The 25313-nt window shown below is 40.2% G+C and overlaps 1 protein-coding gene across 2 annotated transcripts in view; it reads left to right on the forward strand.

Annotated features, from left to right (window-relative positions):
• SLC4A10 (solute carrier family 4 member 10) overlaps positions 1–25313 on the forward strand; it is a 176592-nt gene that overhangs the window by 96068 nt on the left and 55211 nt on the right. The window contains exons 6-8 of one of the 2 annotated variants that reach the window (XM_065413209.1): positions 2585–2773; positions 17808–17899; positions 23532–23689. In XM_065413209.1, the coding sequence (XP_065269281.1) occupies positions 2585–2773; positions 17808–17899; positions 23532–23689 (439 nt within the window). The remainder of the gene's footprint in view (positions 1–2584; positions 2774–17807; positions 17900–23531; positions 23690–25313) is intronic. The other variant, XM_065413210.1, reaches the window with a different exon arrangement.

Consider the following 25313-nt stretch of genomic DNA (forward strand, 5'->3'; position numbering starts at 1 on the left):
GCCTAAAGTTAAATTGCATCTGTGTATAAAAGGGGCCTCTGAAGGGTTTTATGTATTGTGGAAGAGGGATGTTTTTTCTGGAGAAGTAGATTGTCTTTGTCCTGCTGCAGAGGCCAAAGTGCCCTTGAGTTTTGGTACTGTTAGGCTACATATATACTGCATGTTAAGGGTGTGGTTCCCAGCTCACAGGGCCGGCTCCAGCTTTTTTGCCGCCCCAAGTGGCAAAGCGGGGGGGGGGGGGGGGAAGCGCCGTGATCAGCAGTACATCGGCAGCAGCTCAATCGTGCTGCTCCATTCTTTGGCGGCAGTTCGGCGGCCGGTCCTTCGATCCCTCTCGGCGGCTCTTCGGCGGAAGCTCAAAGAGGAAGAGAGGGACTGAGGGACCCACCGTCGAATTGCCGCCGCTGACCCGGATGTGCCGCCCCTTTCCATTGGCCGCCCCAAGCACCTGCTTCCTTTGCTGGTGCCTGGAGCCGGCCCTGCAAACTCATATACACCTACTCATGCGAGCCCTAGAGATTTGCCATTGCTAGAGGTAGAGAGATGATGCCATAAAAATATAGGCCTAAATCCTTTGCTCTGTTCTGTGGTGTGGAAGTCAGGGAAACTCTATTGATCACATGGAGGGGCAGCAGTTGCACAGGCTTTCTCTACAGTAGCCATTTTGGGAAATCTTCACCCTTGTACTTCCACTGGTGCAGCTCAAAGGGTGGTAGCAATGCAAGATTGCCAACCCACACATTCCAAAATCATGAATCAGACTTCAGAAATAATCAGATTTGTTTGTTTAAACAGTTCTCTCTATTTGCCTTTTGGTTTCTGAGGCCATGTCTATACTACAGTGGAAAGCTGATCTAAGCTACGCAATTTAAGTTATGTGAATAGCGTAACTCAAGTCGACGTAGCTTAGATCTACTTACTGCGGGGACCACACTATGCGATGTTGACGGGAAACAACTATGAAAATACTATGAAAATAATAATAATAGTAGTAGTAATAATAATTATAACTTCAAGAATATTTTCCCTCTCACTCTGTTTTTGCAGCTATACAGAGATAGAAGTATTGTGTGTGTATGTCTGCATCTATATTATCTCTATATCCATCTTTGGCTTTCAGCCTATATATAGGTGTATAGAACTGTGGATCCTTAGATGGTACCAATAATGACACATGCAGACAGGCACTTTCTATGTACTCCAGCTTCACAACTCTTACTGCATCTTTATGTGATACATTAGTTTATTATATGGTCGCTCTGAACTTTACAAATACAACAATGTATGTACATTCAGTGCATTGCTGAATTTTGCAATTTCACTGTGCATTTTACCTGAGTACTTATTTAATCCTTTTTTGTTCTTTATCTTTTGGCTGCTATCAAAGACTTGATGAAATCTGTCTCTGCTTATCACATATCTGAGTTATGTATTTATTTTTCTGCTTTGCTTGCTTCACCACTGAATTTACTGGTTGATATGAACCTGTCTTGGGAACAGACTCAAGAGCTGTCTGAATTTTCAGTACAGCAAGTTTCTGACTCAGCTCATTATATCACCATTTCTGTGTAGCACGATTTCTCATAACGGATATGCAAGGACATTTTGTGCTAAAATGTTGCTGATTTACTTGCTCTAGTATATATTTCTCTCTCTCTCTTTTCTTTTCTTCTTTTCTTTTCTTTTCTTTTCTTTTGCTTTTAAGCATTAATACTGTTGCCAACAAGATTTCCCCTCCAAATTAAATACATCAACTCAACAGCTTCTTTCCCATTAAAAATGAACAATGCTTCTTATTTTCTGTTAGTGGATTTTGTGTCTAGTGTCTCCATGCTTCGGACCAGGGACTTGAAATTTGATGGGGGGAGGGGGGGGTGCTGTGTCAGAAACTTGATTTTTGCCACTCCCATGAAATTGTGCCCAGATTTGTCCAAGTTATAAGCACTAGGGTTGCCAACTTTGTAATATTTAAAAACTGGACGCTTCAGCAGGAGTGCTGGAACCTCCCCCACCCCGCCTCTTCCCCCCAAGGGAGGGACTCACCAGCGGAGCCGGGGCTGGGAGCTGCAGCCATCTGACGCAAATAAGAGGCAGCCCCAGCTGAGTAGGGGCTGGTGTGGGTAGTGACCCGGCTCCTCCCCCGCCTGCAGTAACCGAACTTTGGATGTCACACTGTCAGGTCCCCTTTTCGACTGGACTTTTCAGTCGAAAACCGGACACCTGGCCATCCTATAGCCCATCCATGCTCACTAGAGACATGCTAGAGCTTTCCAGCTAAGTTTCCTGAAGATTCCATCCACACTGGGCATGTTCTGGTCTGAGGCTGAGCAGGACTTCCTTGCAATTTCAGCTCTTAGCTGCCACAAGGTCCAGGCCCTGCAAATGAAAGCAGGGAACCTGGCTCTCTTCTGCTCTGTGTCACTGCTGCTCAGCCCAAGGAGCGTGAAGCTGCTTGATTTAATGGTTTTTTTTCTTGAGTAAAGAATGTAAGACTGGGCCCTTCACTTATAATTCCGTGTATTATTATTTGGCATTATAATTATTAATTAATAACATAATTCCCTCTCATGTATTTATTTTTCAGATATGATTCTTGACCAACAAGTGGGCTCAGGGCAGCTTAGCGAAGATGTTCGTCACAGAGTACATGAAGCTTTACTGAAGCAACACCACCATCAGAATCAGAAGAAGTTAAGCAACAGGATTCCAATTGTCAGATCCTTTGCTGATATTGGCAAGAAACAGTCTGAGCCTCATTCCATGGACAAAAATGGTAATGTGTTGCATTATTTTATGTTTCAGAAGCTTTTTATAGCATATATTTTCTCCCTCTGAGCCTAATGTCTGCTGCTGTATTCACAGCAGTCAAAGTGTGGTTCTGATTTGAAAAGGGACTATGTAAAAATGGCTGCTTTTATTTCACAGAGCTGCCCCTTGCACATATTTAGAGATATAGCTGTTTTATTTAGTTACAGAACTATGTGTTTACTACTTTTTACTCCTATTAACTATGGAGAATCAATGTCACTCTGATAGAATGAGCTGGATGATGATGCATGAAGTAAAAGGAATTCAACTTGTCTTTTAGAGTCTAGACTGAGTTTGCAGTGCTGGCAGTTGGAAAAAGTCCCCATTTTTTCACTTATAAATGGAAAGCCATTGAGACAAAATAAACATGGAACCCAGCATTGTTGTTTTTATAGAGTCACTTTTTAGGAAATTGCATTACAAGGAAGAAAAGGGGGAAAGACTGTGCAGTACTTTTATGGAAAAAGTTTGGTTAAGATAAACTTTAGAGAGAAGTAAGAATAGGCTACACTGTATTTCTAGCATGATAACTCAATGACAGCTAGCATGGCTGTAGTGTCATTTACACCTTCCAGCTTGAAGTGTAAACGTACCCCAAGATACTCTACGGCTGGGATACTAACCAGTGTACGTTCATATATTTGAGTAAGAGACCAATGAAAGCAGCATGGTGGTAATTTATTATGCAGAAGATATTCCAAGGACATTAGTGAGCCTAGAATTTTCACCCTGGCTTCTGACCTGCACAAACTCTATGTGTCTTCTGATCCACAATGCAGTAGAGGTTACTCTTTGTTCCCTTTGGTGGTAGCCCTGTAATGTTGATTTTATACACACTTCCAAGCCTAGCTCCTTCCCTAGGGTGGGAATCTCAGATTTGGAAGGATGAATGTAATTTAATCTGAAGAGGACATTAAATAGGAAGATCATTTCTGTGTGGTGTCCAGATTCCATGTGAGGTTTACTTAGTTCCCAGTTCCAGAAAACATCTCTGTTCAGGACAGCTTTTAAACATATGATTACCATTAAGCCTGTGTTTAAATCTGATTGAAATCAGTGTGCTTAAGTGCTACTTTTGAATAGAGATGCACATGCTTAAGTGCTTTGTAAATCAGGCCCTTAGCGTGTTCTGGGCATCCTACAATCTGGCAATTAGAACTTCCTGATCTTGTGTGAGAAGCACAGACCATTTTCATTATATTATTTATATTGTATTTAATTCGTTTTAAAATAGTAAAAATATCCTTAGGAATATTTAAACAAAGGTAAATCAACTTTGGGTCCAAGTAATAGTGATACTGCCAAGCATGCTTTTTAACAGTCCAATGCAGTTAGAGATGTCTCTTATTTATCTTGAAATATTGTCCATTAACTTGTCACTCTCCTATATTGGCCTTTTCAAAGTAGAAAAAAGGTCCCGTGTTAAAGTTGAGCTTTATTGAAATGTTTATTTCTTATTCTAAATTTCATTAAATCAACCCTGTGTTATGTTCAGATTACTGGATATTAGCTTTGTCTCTTGGACTAATGTGATTGGTTAGCTTTAGCACATCTCAGAAAGAAAAGGACAATTCTAAATTTCATTAAATTAACACTGTGTTATGTTCAGATTACTGGATATTTGCTTTGTCTCTTGGACTAATGTGATTGGTTAGCTTTAGCACATCTCAGAAAGAAAAGGACAAAATTATTCTAGATCTTCTGTTTACAAAATAGTCTCAAACCATTTATTTATTTGTTTGTTTGTTTATTATTTTCTCTTAAAGGCTGTGGAGCCCCAGTGCAGTACATCCAATACAACAATCTGCATTCTGTAGTCAGGGCCGGTGCAAGGAAGTTTCGTGCCCTAGGCAAAATTTCCACCTTGCGCCCACCCCCTCGCCCAGCTAACCCCGCCCCCCTGTGGCAGCTAACCCATCCTCCCACCCGGGGAGCCCCCCCCCCCGCAGCAGCTACCCCCCCTCCGCGGCAGCTAACCCCGCCCGGGTAGCCTGCCTCCACAGCAGCTAACCCCGCCTGGGGAGACTTCCCCCCCCCCCGCGGAAGCTAACCCCCTCTCCCCCCTGCGGCAGCTAACCCCGCCTGGGGAGACCCCCATTGCGGCAGCTAACTCCACCTGGGGAGCCCGCCCCAGCTCACCTAGGCTCCGCCTCCTCCGCTGAGCACGCCAGCGCCGCTCTAATTCTCCTCCCCTCGCAGGCTTGCGGCGCTGATTGGAGGAGACTTAGAGCGGGGACTGTGTGCTCAGCGGAGGAGGCAGAGTGGAGGTGATCTGCGGCGGGGAGCGGTTCCCTTGTGCGCCCCCCCTCCGTTACTGCGGGCGGCCCTCCCCGTGCCCCCCCCCCGCCCCAGCTCACCTCCACTCTACCTCCTCGCCTGAGTGGGCTTTTAAGCGCCCCCAACCACTAGGCGCCCTAGGCGACCGCCTAGTTTGCCTAAATGGTTGCACCGGCCCTCTCTGTAGTGGTAACTGCTGTGCTCCATTTAAAAGAAAGGGGGAGTGGAGAGGAGAGAGATTGTTTAGTGGATTGGCATGGTCTCAGGCCTATAAGCTCCTATACATTCCTCTTGTAGAATGCTCCCCACCATTCTTCACACTGTCATGGGTAGATCTTCCATAAAGCACTGCTCATAATGTATACAGCATCACATGCATGGCCTTTCACCCACCTTTGGCAGTTCCGCTGTCTTTAGGGCCTTGCCCATGGACAGGAGATCCTTCTTTGTAAAGTGTGAGCATTCATTTCTTGCCTTTCTCCAGCTATTCGCCCACACACATCTCTTTCTTTGTAACTACAGCCCCTGCTTGGGAGACTTGCCTTTTCCCCTAGAGCCTTATGTTCTCCTACTCTCCTGCATATGTATGTCAGACGAGGGCTCGATTTAGCTGTTGCAGTCTGTGAATGGTGTATGCTTCTTCCTGCTGGCTGTAGCTGAAAATTTCTCTTTAGATATCGGTTTTAAAACGTAGAGCAATTGTGAAAGTTGCTATTAGCATTAGAATGATGGCTCAGATATAACTTCTGAACTGTGAAAACTAAAGTTCAGTAAACTAAATTTGTAAAAAAACTAAGATAAGATTACCTCATAGCAGAGTCAGGCGTGTACAGTGAGACATGTCTTTGCTTCTGAGGACAGCCTTGCAAAACCTGCTCGTGGTTCCATTTTAGTCTGCTTATTCCCATGCCTCTGTGCGGTGTGTGACGTGTATACTATATATGGGTGTAAAAAAGGTTCCAACCAACTGCAAGGTATGAAAGTGTCCTTCTCTCCCACAATCTCAAAATTGTATTAAAATAGCTGTTCAATTTATTTTACGATTATTTCTACTTTTTGGAGCAAAAGTCTTGTCAGATCTTCTGAGGAGAACAAGCAGATCTTCTGAGGTATCCCTAAAGTCTTGCTGATCCTCTCCATTTTTCTCCTTTTACTCTTCCAGTCCTCAAAGACTGAACATCTCCAAGCCAAGAAGAAATGGACACAGCCCTTTTCAGAGCCCATCAATGCTGATCCAGAGATGATCAGAGAGTAATAAATAGAGCAATGCTAGACACCTTGTCCCAGAACCTTGTCCCCTGTTCTACTGAGGCAGTGGATAGCCATCAGAATCTGCCCTAAGAGAGCAGCTGAAGATTTTTCTTGGTGTAACTATGGTGCCTTTTTGGCCAAGATGGAGTCTGCTCTGCAGGCTGCTCCAGCCAAAAAAAGGCATGGACAGGAACGCAGTAGGGAAACTTCCTTCCATCCCAGGGACACCTGTTCCAACCCCTCCTCCCCCCGCAGAGTAAACATGCACCCCGCTCCCCGAATAGTACAAGAAATATGGGAAAAGGAAGTATTTATTAACAGAGGGATGAATGGAGGACCCACAGGCCCCATGATACCACAATATAAAAGGATAGACGCCGAGCATCTAGACTCAGGGCTCAGGAATCCTGGGCAGAGTTCCAGTCTGACAGTGAGTCATTGAGTCTTCCTGGTTGTCTCTGGCACCAGTAAACATTCCCCCCAAAATACCCTCTGGTGCCCTCTTCTTCCACTCTCTACAAACCCACACAGAGCAACAACCCTCCCCACTTAACTAGCTACAACCTCCTTCCTTATTCCCAATGCAAAGTCACATGTCCCACTCCTCACAGCTCCATACAGCTCTGGGTGACAGTGATACTGGGTCTGGTTTGTCCTTCTCAGGTGATTCCTGGTGTGGTGCACCTGCTGGCTCCCATCCTGGGACATCCCCAGTCAGCCACTCTGTCCTTCCAGGCTGGACTGGTTCTCAGCTGCTTTGCTGTGGGAGAGCCTGCTCACTGTAAGCCCCTTGTCTGGCGCTACCGACACCCACACCCAACACCCACACCCCTGACGCTCTCCCTACCTTGACTCCCCTCCTCCTGGAAAAAACAGCACTTCCTATGCCTCAGGATGAGGTTTTAAAGGGGCCATGCTTTCTAAACCCCAAGTTGGTTACACTGAGAATCCTCGGGCAGTTTAAAGATGGCATAGTGCTGTGTGGCTGCTGCAACTACCGTAACCTGTAAAGCCACTAAGCCCTTGGTGTCCCCAGGGTTGGGGCATGGAAGGATGGTTTAGAGCCACCACTTCCCCCAACCCTAGTCACTCGCTGCAGTTAGGCATTCAGCCCCTTCTCTCTCCAGTGTCTGCACATGCTAGCTTGGCAGCGTGCCCAACCCCAAATATCTTGGAAGTAAAAGCCTGAGACCATGACTCAAACTCTCATCCCCTGTAGGGGACAACCTGTTGTACCCTCACCAGACCATCAAGATGGCATTACTGGAAGATATTTGTGCTTATGTTCTTCCTCTGCTTTTCTTTGTGCGTGAATCTCTCAGAACTTCTAATTCATTTTCTTTGTATTTAATAGTATTATCTTTTGTTTACAATGACTTTTCTTCACATCCTCTTCAGGGCTAAAATGTCAGGGTGCTATGGATTTACCATGCATTTATAATGCTGCCATGCTGTGTTTAACTTTCACTTTTCATTAAGCATCAAAACTGTGAGAATTAAAAGCCTGCTTTTGATGTTCCAATAAAAAGTGACACTCAAATTTGGCATAACAGCAGCAAAAATGATTTTTTTTTTTTAAAAAAAAAGCTTAGTTTGACACCCAGAATGGAGGGTGGAAAAGAATTTCAGAGTAAATGCTATTAAAGCCAGTGGAATTTTAAAATATATAATCTTTTGCCATTACCGAGTCATCTTTGCAGCTCAAGTTTGGAATACTATGTAACACATATTTTTAGTGAGATTAATAGAATCCTCATCCTGATGTTTGAGAATTATATATGTAAATGAATGTATCAAGATGATGGTATATTCCTAAAAACTAGCTTTGACCAGATACACTACTTCTGTATTATTACAGGAATGGTAACAAATATTTTTCAGTACTTTTGAACAGGTTTCTGCAATGCAGAATTTATGCATACATTTTTGTTGAATCAGGCTCATGCAGAGAGAACAAGTAGTGTGAGTTTCATGATAGTATAGTTGGTCAGAAAAATCAGACGATAACAAAATTCTGACAGTAAACAGCAATCTCCATCCCCCCTGTTTCTGACTAGCTGTATACCTTTAACTTCTACACTTGGAGATATACCTGTTCTAGCTTGGACTGAGCAAAGGCTTGCACTGGTGTGCTAAAAATAGAATGTAGCTGCGGCAGCATAAGTCACAGGAGGGACTAGCCACCTTGAGCACATGCCTCGGTTCTTGGATGGTGGTATACTCGGGACAGCTAGCCCCTCCCGCTGCTCGCACTGACGCAGCTACATTCTAGTTAAAGGGCTGGTCTACACTGGGGGGGGGGAGATCGATCTAAGATATGCAACTTCAGCTACGTGAATAGCGTAGCTGAAGTCAAAGTATCTTAGATCGATTTACCTCGGGTCCTCACTGTGCGGGATTGACGGCCGCGGCTCCCCCGTCGACTCTGCTACCGCCTCTCGCTCTGGTGGAGTTCCGGAGTCGATGGGGAGTGCGTTCAGGGATCGATTTATCGCATCTAGATGAGACGCGATAAATCGATCCCCGATAGATCGATTACTACCCGCCGATCCAGCGGGTAGTGAAGACGTACCCTTAGTGTTCTCACTTGATAAGAGCTAATATGAGTATGTGATTTCTGTCTCCTTGAGATGAGAATCACACCCCCAGCTCCAAGTATAGGCAAACCCATTCCTGATGTAACTTACACACCAACAGGCTGAGGAAAAGAAGGTAGCAGGACAAGTGATTAACAGTTAGGTGCAAGAAGGTGTAAATTACAATAGCCCTTTTCATCCATATTAACATACACCATCTTGCACCTTCTTCTTTCCCTATGTGTGTTGTTTACACCAACTGAGACTCCTTTAGAGTCAGTCATGCCCACTTATCAACATACAATTTAAATCACCTCTAAATTTGGCTGTAATTACTCATATCCCTTGCAGATCAGCACAGTGGGGGACCTGTCACATATGCACCAGTGGGTTACATAAGAAAAGTATGAGTCAAAGTAGCCTTCTCACACCTTCTTCTAGCTCCTTGGCTTGCAAATTGCACCAATTCAGACTTCCTTATACTTGCTATAATGGATGTAAGTGAATATAGTGGAGCTACATTCATGTCAGGGAGTCTGATTTATGCATCACCTTTGAATTTGGCCCATAGATTATAAATTATTTTTCCATTGGGTTGCGTGTTTACATTATTTTCATCCCAGTTTCATAATCTTGTATCTGCAGTTAAGCATTAATGTCCAAATTCAGTGCTAATATAAAGCAGATGAAACTACACTGAGGTCAATAGAGAGTCTTCTGTTTACACCAGTGGTGAATTTGGCTCTAAGGGCCTGATCCTATATTCCTTGCCTGTTGAAGACACCCAGTGACTTAAATGAGAGTTTTTGGGTGCATATGTAATATGGGATTAAATTCTTCATAGGTTTCCTTTTTCTCTGTATAGCCGGTACAGCTGGACCCAACCATAGGAATTCTAAATTAAATGATCTAATATTGTATTTCATATTTGACATGCACTCTTTTCAAGCTAACTAATTTTAGTCAAGACTTATTATTCACAGCTTTTTCATGATATTATTGAAATAAGGCTCACGTAATTCTTAAACATTGTCACCCAATATTTGTTCTTTCTTTCTCCATATGTTCCTTGTACCCATGATTAAATGTATAATCTACATATATGGAATTGTCATTCATCTTTATATTTCTTTATTTTGCTCTGTCTTTGTTGTGTCTGTCTCTAACAGGCTCATCTCATCTCTGTACCTCCCTCATCTCCTACCCTTTGGGTTCTGTAAGCTCCTTGAAGGTTTGAGAGGTAGTATAAAAATGTATCCTGCTTGGGTTTCAGTTCAATTAACATGTACATCCATGTCTTCATCTCAGTTTCCTTCTAGCATGCAACTTTTTGCTATAGGCTAATAATCAATATTTAAGGCCGTTGGCAGAAGCTGTGATAATTTTATAAGAGAATCCTACATGATGATGGTCATTATTTGGAACAAAGATGGAATATTTGAGACTAGAAACCATTTCTTTATAAACACATTTTCTTATATCAGTTGAGAAAGTGGCAAACCACAACATTTTGGTTAGAGTTGCATGAGTATGCATGGAATTATGTTTGAGGTTCAGGTCTAATATACAAAAATTCATAATCTGGCTTCCTCTGCTTCTTCTCATAAGAAGTATTTTCAAATGGCACCAAATTCTACTCTCAGTTGTGCAGGTACAATGAGAGTGGCATTTGTTCTTTACAAATACAGTAGCTAAAAGCTGAATTTTGTATTATATTTGAACTTTACAATACTCTGACCAAAATCTGACCATAATCTATTTAATACATTGTTACTATTTATACCTTTGCTTCCTAGTCTCCTTAGATGTGAGTCCATTTAAGATTTGAAAGTTGGTGATTAGTAAGAAGTCACAGTTAAAAGTCCACAAGGCCCAGTACTGGGCTCCCAAAACACTGAACCATTACTGAATGGAAAGGAGTACTGTAACTTTTTGTATGCTTTTATAAATATTCAGGTTTTATGAAGCTCCATGTTTGATTTGCCTTGATTTCTGTTAGTTGTACCTTGTTCTTTTGTGGTTACTGTGCTTACTGTGGTTGTTTTTGTCTTTCTTTGGATTAAAAACAAGGTTTCTTGGATAAATATTGAGTACTGAAGGTATCCTGAATACAATAACTTTTGGGTTGAAATTTTGGAAGGCCATAGTATATTGTAGCTTAAATTCTCTTTCTGAAACTCTGATTTTATTTGGTGTAATTAGTAGGTTTTCTCAAAATACTGAATTCTCAGGTATCTTTTAATATAGGCATCTATCAATGCAATATAAAAGTGGACCCCATTTTAATTCCTTTTATATATAAATGGTTTAGTTTTGCATGAAATAATCTATTTCTTTTGAGTTATTGTTATTTCCAAAAATTGAGCATGCCTATCTACTGTACATACTTTTAAAGTCTTGGGAATTTACCTTTATCTTAAAAGCAAATCATTTTCTACATAAAATCATGAAGCGTATTTCATTGTTTTGGTGTTGGCATTTTAATTAAATAGATAACCCCTAAAACCTATTTAAACATGAGTGTGTCTGTTGAAATGTTTAAGTTCCTGTGTGTGTGTGTGTGTGTGTGCGCGCGTGTGTGTGCGATGTGTGTGTGCATGCTGAGTATTTCAGTTAGATAGCATGTTACAGCTGATTGGCAGGTACATGCTTTAGAAAATCTGCAATTCTCTTTGATTTCTCAAATAGAAGACTATAACTATTGGAATGCTTGATGCATACTGACAGTAGAATAAATCCAGGCGTTGATATCATCATTAGATTTTTAAGTGTTCTGTCTATACGTCAATGCTGTTAAAGAATGAAATTCTGGTCGTTCGTCCCCCCCCCCACAAACACACACACACAAACCCAAAGTACAAATAAAAGTGTTTGGCTTGACAGAGATACACAGGTGTTCCTGGAGGGGAGCAGTGGAATCATCTTCTTCAACCTGAAGACAGGACATAGAGCAGCTGCATGAGTGTGGCGGTTGCTGTGGCTAATGGGCTGTAGTTGTGGCTTGTCCGTGATCCTACTGCCTAGGTCCCCACCATTCCCATTGATCCAATCACAATATTGCCAACCTCAGGCATTCAAAAATAGTGAGTCAGACCCCCCAGAATTAAGCACATTGCATTCTCTTTATTTGCTGTCTGGATTTTCAGCCTGTAGGATCCACTCGGTTTGCATTTTCAGATTTTCTCCTTGGCTACGAGGGCTAGCAACTTACTATTTTACTTAAATGAAGGCTGTACCATACATGGAAAATAAAAATTAAAGTCTTGTATTGGCATGCAAAAAGAACAAAAGCCATTCACAAACTCCACATACTGCTAGGGCATGTTGTGTTTCCTGTAGTGTGCATTTCTGTTCCCACAGGGAGTTATTAGACACAGTTGTTAAAGCAAGTGTTTAGACCATTAAAACTTGACATCACGTTAGCTGGTTAGAGGCTCCCAGGCTGTCTACACTTTGAGTTGGGGGTGTGATTCCCATCTCGAGAATTCATACTCACTGTAGCTCTCATAGAATCTTAGAAATGGAGGGCTGGAAGGGGCCTCAAGAAGTTACCAAATCCAGCTCCCTGTGCTGTGGCAGGGCCAAGTAAACATAGATCAGCCCAAACAGGTGTTTGTCCAAACTGTTTTTAAAAAACCCCAATATCCCTATTCCATAGCATAACTACCCTTATAGGTAAAGTTTTTCCTAATATCTAACCTAAATCTCCCTGGCTGCAGATTAAGCCTATTACTTCTTGTCCTACTTTCAGTGGACATGGAGAACAACTGATCACCCCCCGCTTTATAACAGCTCTTAACTTATTTGAGACTATCAGGTCCCCCATCAGTCTTTTTTTCTCAATACTAAATATGCCCAGTTTTTCTAATCTTTCCTTATAGGTCAGGTTTTCTAAATCTTTTATCATTTTTGTTGCTTCCCTCTGGACACTCCAATTTCATAGAATCATAGAATGTCAGGGTTGGAAGGGACCGCAGGAGTTCATCTAGTCCAACCCCCTGCTCAAAGCAGGACCAATCCCCAGACAGATTTTTGCCCCAAAGGGCCCCTCAAGGATTGAATTTACAACCCTGGGTTTAGCAGGCCAATGCTCAAACCACTGAGCTATCCCTCCCCCCCCCCCTTAAAATAAATATATGGAGATATGCCTATTTCATAGAGTTAGAAGGGACGGGTCATTGAGTCCAGCCCCCTGCCTTCACTAGCAGGACCAACTACTGATTTTGCCCCAGACCCCTAAGTGGCCCCCTCAAGGATTGAACTACAATGCTGGGTTTAGCAGGCCAATGCTCAAACCACTGAGCTATCCCTCCACATCCTTCCTAAAGTGTGGTGCCCAGAATTGGACACAGTACTCCAGCTGAAGCCTAACCAGTGCCAAGTAGAGCAGGACAATTACCTCCCATGTTTTACATGCGATACTCCTGTTAATACACCCCAGAATGAAATTAGCTGTTTTTGCAGCTGCATCACATTGTTGACTCTCTTTCAATTTGTGATCCACTATAATCCCCAGATCCTTTTCAGCAGTACTTCCACCTAGCCAATTATTCCCTATTTTGTAGCTGTGCATTGGATTTTTTCTTCCTAAGTGAAGTACTTTGCACTTGTTTTTATTGAATTTCATCTTGTTGAATTCAGACCAATTCTCCAATTTGTCAAGGTCATTTTGCATTCTAATGCTGTCTTCCTAAATGCTTGGAACCCCACCCAGTTTGGTGTCATCTGTGAATTTTATAAGCATACTCTCCACTTTGTTAGCCAAGTCATTAATGAAAATATTGAATAGTACTGGACTCAGGACTGGTCCCTGTGGAATAACACTAGATGCACCCTCCCAGTTTGACAGGGAACCATTGAATAACTAGTCTTTGAATACAGTCTTTCAACCAGTTGTGCACCCACCTTTTAGTAATTTAATCTAGACCACATTTCTCTAGTTTGCTCATGAGAATGTCATGTGGGACAGTGTCAAAAACCTCACTAAAATCAAGATATAACGCATCTACTGCTTCGCCCTATCTACTAGGCTAGTAACCAACTGAATTTCCTTGTTTGACAGGGCTATTCCTTATCACCCTATTATCCTCCAAGCGCTTACAAATTGATTGTTTAATAATTTGTTCCAGTATCTTTACAGCTATCAAAGTTAGGTAGACCAGTCTACAATTCCCTAACCCCTCTTTGTTCCCCTTTTTAAAATTAGATATGATGTTTGCCATTTTCATGGAGAAAGAGAGCTAAACATAGAGTGTAGCTGTGGCAGCAGATGTGGTGGGATGGACTAGCGGTCCTGAGTACATGCCTAAGGTCTTGGATGGGTACAAACTCAACGCAGGTAGCCACTCCATTAGCTTGCGCTGCTGCAGCAACATTCTATTTTTAGCACGCTAGCTCCACAAAAGCTATAGTGGGTATTTTTCCTTGAGCTGGGAATCACACCCCCAGCTCAATGGGTAGGTATACACTTATGTGAAGTTTGAGTCTGCACTACAGCAGTTATAAAAGTCTGCACAGTGGGTCTATGTTCTTGCTCTGGGTTGTAGGGCATGATTTTATTTCTCCTGCCAAACATCTCTGCTCCCATTTACTCCATCTTTGTACAAGGGCCAGAATTTAATTAAAGAATTGCATTTCAGCTTTCACTTTATGGAATAACAATACAGATGTAAATACTAAGTTATGAAAAAACTTTAGCCTCTCTCTCTCTCTCTCTCTCTCTCTCCCTCTAGCATACAAAATGTGTATGCTAATATCTGTAATTATACATGTTTCCTGTTTGCCTAGAAAAATAAATAATGAGCATTCAGTCCATTTCACATAATCCCAATAGCATTCTTCCCTGAATTTGAGGAGATTATAGATCTTAAATTTAAAATCTAAATTTTACATTCTCTTGCACCCTTATGATCCCAACCAAATCATGAGGGTTGTATGGGTATAACTGAGTGCAGAATCTGGCCCAGACATTTTGCAACACGTCTCTCTTCTGTGTTACATATGCTTACTAGTTGTGAAATTCTTCCCTGAGTAATGTAAACCACTGGAGATTTTTGTATTTCATTTATTCTTCATGCAGTCTATTAACTCATGTGCATATAAAGCCCAACTCTATTTAAGGGTACCTTTAGCACTTAGCAAAGAGCTTAAGTGTGACGTAAGTGGTGCAAAGGCTTTCTGCTGGGCCTCTCCACAGGGGTGCATTTCACTTTAATAGAATGCAAAAAAAAAAAAAAAAAATGCAGTACAGAGTCACCAGAGAGTTTTACATTACATTATTGAAATCACCAAAATGGTGCAGAAATGGTATTCACATACTGTGGTTCTATAATCCAAAGAAATTGAACACCATTGTCTAGGAGGGTTATGGTCTAAAATGATTCTAGTATATTGCTACATATCAAAATCCAATTTTTAAAGTATGAAAACATAGTAATATGCAGTAATATATAGTATGAAGGGTATGAAGTTTTTTTTTTTTAAAGTTACAGTTATAATTTTGAGACTGGCAAATTGAATGGCAGCTAATTAACAGTTTGCCCATTCATAACCGAATATTTATAACTAGTAGTGGGAGAACCGTTTGGAAAAATTGTAGATGTTCCCCTGAAATATTTGTATAGATTAGAATTCTCTTAAAATCCTTGTTTTATGGGAAATTTTTCAGATTACAATAATCCATTAATCATCATCACATGAAAGTAAAATTAAATATCTCAGAATTGTAACCTGCTTGCTTAGATGCATCTGCTAGAACACTCGCTCTTTTTCTCCCTCTCTGTCTGGAATAGAGTTGATCAAATATCAGAATTTTCATTTCATCATAAATTTCAATATTTTCAACCTTTGTTTTGGCAACATGGACATTCTCCTGTGGAAAATTTTGATTTTGTGAAAATCACATTTTCTATCCAATAACTGTTGCAACAGAAAATCCCTGTCAGCTGTGCACTGGAACACTCATTGATTGTGGCAGAAAGCTGGACATTTATTCTTTGTTCAGGGTTAAGGTATTTCTATAGTTCCCCACAGGATTTGATCCTGCAAGTTGCTTTAGCTTTTTCTGATGGCAGCTGATATTTAGGGGCAGATTTAGGCACCTAAAGATGCAGTGGGATTTTCAAAAGTGCCTAAAAAAGGTTAGCTGCTTAGCTCTGGAGTACTTAAGTATGTGCATCTTTAGGCACCTAAATACCTTTGAAAATCTGGTAGAACCTTGCAGGTTTGAGCCCTTTATTTCTTGAGAGGCTCCTGATTTTCATTTCAGTGTCTCTCACCCTTACTAGACATCTTATTTGCTGCTAGGCTTTCAGTTGTCAGGCCTTCTTTTATGCACCCCTTAGATACCCAGAGTTTTCTTTCTGTGGCTAGGTTGCCCAATTTTCTCCCTTTCTGACATGCCACTTCCCACCCAATCAGTTCAACATTTTTCACCCAAGGTATTTATGTGTGTCTCTCCCTTCCCTCCAAGTCCTTTAAATTTTACAGATTGATTTGAGATAGGATTTACTCTAATTCTCACAATCAAACCAAACGAATTAAATGAACTGTTCTTTCCCTTCCCATTCCCTCCCTTCTCTTCCAGAGGGAGCTGAGTGTCCACATTAATTAAAATATATTTTAAATATATGGATGGATATTTTTCTCCCTTACATGCCCTTCTTCTGTTACCTAATACTCTTTTTGCACCTTCAGTGGCAAAACCCAACTATTTTACTGCAGTACTATTATTCACACTTGAGTCAGGCTTCCCCTACAAGAATATTAGTTTCCTGTAGCCTTATAGCTTGTTGTTTGTTTCTTTGTTTGTTTGTTTTGGAGACCTGTAAAACAACTTTTAAGTAATAATGTTTGTCCCTCTTCTTAAATGGCTAAAAATACTCGACTCAGTTGAGATTAATAGATAATTGACTATAACTAGAAAAGCAAAGGATGATATTCAAATGAGAAGATGGAAAATGCTGCGAGTCACACCAGGCTGAGAACCACACATCAGTACTCATTGCGCTGGTCTACATAAGACTGTAAGAACCATATTTCCACAAGACCATTGTGCTATACACACACTAGTCGAAGGCCTTAATCCTGCAAACACATACTCCCATGTATAACTTCATTCATGAGCAATCCCATTGGCTTCACTAGCACTACTAATGTGAATAAACTCATGCATGTGTTTGTTTGCATGATTATGGCTTATGTTTGAACACTTCTTCCTGTCTTGAGCAATTCTAATTTTTATAAATATGTTGTGTTTCTTCCTCCCTAGATTTTATTGGAAATTTCTTTAAAAGTTTTGTTTTCCATTTCAATATTTTATTTAACAATTTATAATTTTTTTTGAACAACCTAAATTTCAATACATTTATTTTTCATAACGATGCTTTATTCTAGCTTTGGTTGTCATGCTAGTTAATGCCCATTTACGCACATGAGGAAATTTATGTACATGGGGAGTCCCCTTTGATTCACTACTCACATGGACAAGTGTTTAGGACTGAGACCTAAAGTTGGCAGCTCCTCACATTGCTTAGGAAATTACCTTGGTAGATGTGGGACTGTTTTTTGAATAAGGATTTTTTAATGGAGTAACAACTCTTAACAGAACTTATACACTGTGAATGGCACAAAAATCTGTCCTCACAATATTCAACAGTAGGTTTAAATTTTTCTAAAATGGATTCTCCCATCTCTAGTTGCAGCTAATGAATGTTATGTCTGTTGAGAATTTGTCTGTTGTTTTAAATACGTCTTTAATTTCACTTCCATTCTCATACACATGCAGTATGAAACATATGTGATACTCTAATTTAATTCTAACACTTGTTTCATAGAATGCTTCTGTAGTAATGTAAATAATTGTTAGTATTCTGTAATAACAATATTTTTTTTTAGCAGGTCAGATTGTTTCCCCACAGTCTGCTCCCGCCTGCGTTGAAAATAAAAATGACGTGAGCAGAGAAAACAGCACTGTTGACTTTAGCAAGGTAAGCATTTATTGACTGTGAAAAGAGCCTTCTGACTGACAAGTAGAAATTTTAAATAAAAAGAGTGGTTTGTGTTAATCAGAGAAAGCGCTAATGATGTTTCACTTCAATATTATACATTGTCACATGTCAGTGCCACAAAATACATAGGTTGCACCTACAATAAAGAAGGGTTTTAAACGTTTCCAATAAAACATTGTTAAAATATTGCTAACAGGCAATCACATTCCAGAAGATTAGACACACTTTTCATTGCATAACACTGTAAGGAGGCAACAGATTGTAGGGAGAGGTCTCAGAAATGAGTAAAGGGCTGACTAAGTAGGAAAGTAATTCAGATTGCTTATCATTCAGATTTAGCATGTGTTCTCTTGTGGGAATAATGTATAAATGTAAAATGCTCTTTTTTGTAACCTGCTTTTGTGGATTCTGTGTGTCTGAAGAATAATTTGCTTTTGTTAAACATCTATAACTTCATAACATTGTGTCACGCCGAGACATTCCAATGCACTTTACAAAGTTGTATAGTAGCTCAGTAGTATGGTTTTTAATGACAAACTAATAATAGAAAGCAAGGAAACACAAGCTAGTCTTCAGTTTTGGTATAAAAAATGTCCCTCATCTTTGGAGAAGGTACTGCATGCCTAAAACAAACTTTCACATTAGGTACAGGCATGAGATAGGCATGCCAGCAACAGATGACTTCAACTGGTGCTTGGGTGAGTAAGAGTTAAGCAAATCAGGAAAGGTTATTAGAACTAAAATTCTAAAGGTATTTATACAGTTAGTGAAAAATGGCAATTTGAATCCGTTGTGGAATCTGACTGCCAGTCAGTATAATTGAGCCAGCACTAGAGTTATGTGCTCGCTCCATCTGGTGCCAGACCGAATCCTAGCAGCAGCAGTTTGTACCAGCTGAAGTCTGTCAGCTTTGTGTGCAGGGGCTAGGAGACCATTAAAAAGGGCAGTACAGTTGTCTATGTGGGATGAAACAAAGACATGAAAAGGACCTTTGCATCACGAAGAGAGAGATGAGGCAGCACTCTGGCTGTCTTTCTACACTGGTTATAAGCAGATTTAACTACAGCAGAGACATGTAATTCAAATTGGAGGCCAGTACTAATCCTTTAAATACATAAATATATGTATCAGTAAACAAATGTATCCCTTTCTAGAGTATAACATTTTTATTCAATGTTGTTTTTAAAAGTGTTAATTGGTGCAAACTAATATTCTTTTTTTTTTTTTTTGGTGAATGTTCTGTGTATTGAAATGTAACATCTATTGAAAAGGGTAATAATAAAAATAGATTTGTCTAACTAAAATTTTAAAAGAACGGCGATGAGACCAACAGCAACCTGGAGAACAGTACACCACTTCATGTAATGCTTTTCTCACAGTTTTCCATAGCCATTTTGAAATTTGAATGCCAGAACCCCCTGAACTCATAGTTGTGGGTCTTTAACTCCACAGCTTTCAAAATCAGACTCTGTTTTCTAGGCATGTTTTCATGCTGAAGGAAAATGGAGACAGCAGATTTTGAAACTTCATTCACCAGTTTTACACTGATGTGATATCATTGACTTCATCAGAACTATTCCGGATTCTCACTGGTGTGAGCAGTGGTGCTGGGGGTGCTGCCACACCCACTGGCTTGAAATAGTAATAACAAACACCATGGTTTCCACCATCAGCATGCCCACTATAAAAATTGTTCCTGCACCCCTGGGTGTGAGAGGAGAAAAAATTCCCACCTTTATAGCTAACCTTAAGAACCCTCAATAAGTTAAACATCGGTAGTTGTTTCATGAAGTAGGAAAGAGACAGCTTTTGTTTACGTGGATAAAATGGCCTCATGGAATTTTAACTAGAAGACTTTTTGCTAGCTGTCTTTTATATAGTTTAGTTTATCCTCTTAAGCCTGTATATTTAGAGATACAATCTCCCATGATAAGTGCCAGTATAGTCATTTCTGACAGCAGTAATTGGATAACATGCTTAGACTGAGGGGAAAGTAATGTTATGCAGAGCCCACAAAGGGCTTGTCTGCATGGTGTGGCAAAGTGCACTAGAGGGGTGTGATTTCTAAAGTACACTGGCATGCTGCATGCAAACTGCCCTCGAAAAGGTTCCTACTTCACAATAATGTAGTCTCATTTCAAAGAGGACTACGTTAATGCAAACATAGGTACTTTTAGAGTGCGCCCACAAGGTCTATACGGGACGGAGCACGATGCATTAGCGTGCTCGGCAAATCACACCCTTCTAGTGCACTTTGCTGGCACCATGTAGACAATATTTTTAAAGTACTCCTCCTGAGTATTGTAATTTCTTACTCTAATTTTGTTCCACGTGTTAATTTCATTTTATCTTCTACAAAAAGCACCTTTGACACCTCACTTACACTCTGCCCACTAATCCAGCTCCCCAAGGGATGCTTCTAACATTCCAAACTTCTGAGCAACTTGCCTCCTCAATCTGGATACCAATCCGGATACAGCACAAAGACTGCATTGGTGGTATTGGTAGAGTATATCTTCCTGTTGATGGATAAAGATTAGGAGCCAGATTCAACACTGCAATCTGCCCTTTGAATGCTGCTCAAATGCATCAGACCTCTGTGGATGGCTTAGAGATGATTAACTTTAAGGGGTTTATCCTGGCCCCCATCCTAGCCCCTGGTGTCAGAGTGGGCTGGGAATGACTGAAGCTCACTGCACTTTCTTTCTTCTCTGCTTCTGATTTACACTACAGACTGGGCTATTCCCCAGGGAAGTGTTAAAGAGACTGCACCTTTGCCCCCCTCACTTACAACATACCTGTTCTCAGCACAGAAACAGAGCATTTTTTAATCAAAGCCAAATTCCATGCCGATACTGTAAGATCTTTCAAAATACATATGAGATATGATTGATTCAGCTTTGAACTATAACAGGATTGGGTGGGATTCAGTTCCGATATTCCTTCATTGCTGAGTGTTCCCAGAAGATGATGTTGAATAGTTGCTTTTCATCTCCAAGGGCAGTCTTCTGTGGAGTCCTATAGAGTTCCATCTTCTCTCCCTTCCTGCACAGTGTGTATGGGGCTGTTAGGAGAGTTAATGAGGAGGAATGGGCTGTGGTACCTTCATATGCTGATGAATCCCAGTTTTATTTCTAACCTAATCCAGCCAATCCTATTAAATAACTTTGCCAGTGTCTCACTGAGATTGGGGCATGGATGAAGGCTAGTTGGCTGAAGCTCTTTCTCGACAAAAGTGAGGTGAGACTGGTAGGTTGGAGGAAGCAACTGGAAGGTATAGTGTAGATCCTCTCTCCCCTCAATGGTGGGAGTGTACTGGCTGTGAGACTTCACAGTCTAGAGGTATTCTTGGAACCCCAGCTCTTCAATTATAATATAGCAGCAGTTTATAGGAAATCTTTTTTCATTTTAATTTGGCCAGGAGAGTATGACTGCCTTCTTTCACATCCTTGCCACTATCAATGATGCCTTTCTCACCTCAGATGTGTGCTACGTGGGACAACACCTAAGATCCAGTCACAAACCAAAGTTAATGCGGAAAGCAGCAGTCTACCTGCTCTGTGGAGTTTCTTACCTTGAGCACATGACACTAATGCTCCATGATCTGTCCCAGCTGCCTAGTTGTCTCTTGATTAAGTTTAAGGTGTTGATTTTAACCTATAAAGCCCTTGGAATCTGCCTACTTGAGCGAGTACCTCTCTCCTCATGTAATATTACCAAACTGCAGGCAATAGAGGAACTCCAGCTGGAATCGCCTCAGTATAAACTGTTTACCATGAAGGGCTCCCACTCTTAGATCTTTTGGTCTGAAATAGCCTAAATATGGCACACTGCAGGGCTCCTCTACCTATTCAGATTTTGGGGTACATTAAGGGGTTATTGTTTGGGATTTTGATTTCATCTCTAGTTAGTTATTTTCTGGTTTTGGGGGTGAGGAGCAGCTGTTGTTTCAATTTTTTGTGATTGTAATTTTAATTCATGGCAAAAGCCCCTAGAGACCATGATAGGCAATGTATTTTTAAAAAAATAATCAAAAAGAGAAAGGGATCTTTTCTCAAGCATCTGCTGAGACTCTGGTAGCTTAGTCCTCTGAAAAAATACTCAGACCTTTCAGTCTACTAGTCCTTAGTCCTTCATGTTGGTTTGTCAGTTGTCTAACACACTGAAGTATCATTCATGTTATCATAAAGAATGCTTATGCTAGATTGGGGTAACATTAGAAACATGGCTTTTTGGGTTTGGGGAAATAATAAAATTTTAAAAATATATTTCATAACACAGGCAACTCTGTTATGTCTAAATTCTGAGTAAGTGCCAGAGCCATTTGCAAAGAAAACAGTTTTCTAAATATTACTGAAGACTATTTACACTAGTACTGACAGATGGCTGTAAGATAGACATTAAAATGGTCCACTTTAACAGTTTATATTGGATTTGGTCACTGTTGTTGTGTTTAGATTAGTAAAAGGAAAGCAAATGACAAAACCATACAGTCTGAAATTCTTAGGCAAGACTAGTGCATTATGAAGTCAATTACACATGTTTTATATTGTATTGCTATCATTATTACATAATGACATTTAGAATGGTACTGGGGAAGTAATACATAAATATATGAGTCTGAATATCAGGCAAATAACTATAGACTATATAGAAATAATGGTGCAATCAAGATACATTAAAACTCATTTAGATTGTTAAAAATGACAGTTTGATATACACTCAGCACATTTCAAACCTAAAATAAAGTAAAATAAAAAGTTGAATGTTTGTATGTATTTAAGATGGGTCTGACTCTTGCCAAAAGCTTGTTCCAGTTGGGCCTTGAGGAACCTTTATAAAAGGGATAATCAACCTGTGATGCCATTCAGTAATGGCATGGCTTCTCCATCTCTTCAACATTGAGTACCATTGCGCTGTAGCTTCAAACTTATTACCCCACTTCACTCTTTAAAATACCCTAGCTAGACAGTTATGTTCATAGCTTATTTTCTCATGCTCAGGAGGTTGGAAAACATCTTCCTCCAAGCCTGACAGCAATAGTGCTTTGTGATTTTTGGCTGATAGGAAACAGTCATGGAAGGAAGGTGTCAATCTCCCATCTTGTTGGGACTCTAGCATGGCAACCTCATCCACTGAATCCAAGTTTCCTACACGCTGCACCTGCTGACAAAGCCAAGGCTTTGCCCTCTCATAACTACTGTTAATTAGCATAATAAAGAAGATAGAAGAAAACAAAAGATGGTGTATTTCCTGTTAATATTTGCTTTGGCCCTGTAGGTAAAATATTTAGGATACATTAAAAGTTGTTTGTGCAGCGGGATTATCTATATTCCCTTTGCACAGTTGGGCAAATGCTAAAGACTGATAGTTATTCATATTACCAAGAAGCATTCGTTTATTTCTCTTTTTAAAATTATTCAAGAGAAGAGAACACCGCAAGTAGACTGGTTAAAAAAACTCAGGCAGCTGGTCGTACGTTAGGTGGTGACCGAGTGAAGATACTCTGTGTCAATGAAATAGAGAGAGATAGTTGTGTACTTTAGTTTTTCAGACAATATATCAAGCTCTTTCCTTTGAACTTTGCTGCTGTTATTCTTTTAATTATTAGGTTGACCTACACTTTATGAAAAAGATACCTCCTGGAGCTGAAGCGTCAAATATTTTAGTTGGTGAACTAGAGTTTTTGGATCGTGCCGTAGTTGCTTTTGTTAGATTGTCCCCTGCAGTATTGCTTTCAGGACTAGCTGAAGTTCCAATTCCAACAAGGTAAGTATAGATTGTGCTAAAAATATAGATGGTAGTTTATTCCATTTCATATTTTTCTAAATTGCATCACTTGTAGATGTGGATGGGAATCATCCTTTAGCCCTGTTTTTTATCCAGTTACGAATTGAATTATTACCTTATAAGAGGGGCAGTCACCTTTCCTTTCTTCCTTTAAATAATGCATACTTAGGTTAATTATTGGACGTGAGGCCTGTGTGCCCTTTTCAGAAGTAGAAGCAGAAGTGCACTGTTTCTGAAACTATGATGAACAGATTAGTATATTTGAATTACAAACATTTCAGATGAATTGCTAAGAAACTGAAGAGATAAACAGCAAAGAGGTTGATCAGGTTACCTGGGAGCTATAAGTGTTTGCATAATCCTGCATAACTTTTCCTGGAGGGAGAAATGACAAAGGAAATAAATACATTGGTATAAAAGATAGAGCCCATTCCAATTCTTTATTAACATAGCATTGTTCAAGAGCAATAGGCATCTGGGGTAAACAGCTGAAAAAGAGAGAACTGAAAGGGGCGATTGGATTCCAGTACCCACAAATTTCACCACTGCTCCTCTCATAGTTTGTTCCCCATGATTAGACCCCTTCCCTTTGCTTCTTTGGATTTGACTTGTATTCTCCCTTTCAGGGGAACGTGGAAGGGGGGAGAAATGAATTCTTTTTATTTTATTGTCTAAATAATTTTAAAAGTGAAGTAAAAGGGGGGAGAAATGAATTCTTTTTATTTTATTGTCTAAATAATTTTAAAAGTGAAGTAAAAGGGGGGAGAAATTTCCCAGGAAACTAAACATTGAGGATGCTACCACAATATAAACAATGATATGCTGATACAAAATGTAGTTATTTGTGAAAGATTAGAACTAATTGGGATTAATACAAATGTATGTGAAATATTAATAATTAACATTTAATATATTAATAATTAATATTTAATTACATGTTAATATTTAGTTACTTTTAATATGAGGGCCTAATTATGGCCCAACTAATGTGGTGGTGCAGAGTCATTGTGGGTAGCGGAATGGTCAGAGAAAGTTTTGCCCAGCCACCACATCGCCTTCTTGCACAGGTAGGCACAAAATGGGGTGTGGAGTGGGCAGAACCTTAACCTCACCCCACTAACGTGCAAAATAGCATAACTGCACCAATGCATTGGAGACAGAACAGAAGCAGTCTACTCCCTTATCCAAGCACTGAGGGAAGCAGGAGGGAGATTGTGACTCTTGGTGACGCAGCAGTGCAGTGCCCATTACTCTGAGGTGATGGCAAAATCATGAGTGTGTTCTGGATGATTATTTGTACAAGAACTCATGTTAGAAGTGCTCTGTTCAATTCATCATTAATTCTTTGCCATTTGCTCATTTTAAACACAGCAGAAACAAAACCATGTGACTTGGGTGACCAATCACACTCTGACTATTCATTATTCATTGACCACCCCACAGTAAAAATTGTTCATATAAATATTTTGTGAATACTTTTGAATAACAAGTATATTCACTGAATTCAGTTTCTGAGTGATTTGCAAGGAGATAAAAAGGCTAAATTCTTAATGGATAATTAGATCAGCCCTAATAGGGTTTGTCACTTTAGTAAACATGAACT

This window comes from Emys orbicularis, chromosome 11 (genome assembly GCF_028017835.1).
Source record: "Emys orbicularis isolate rEmyOrb1 chromosome 11, rEmyOrb1.hap1, whole genome shotgun sequence".
NCBI classification, from domain to species: Eukaryota; Metazoa; Chordata; order Testudines; family Emydidae; genus Emys; species Emys orbicularis.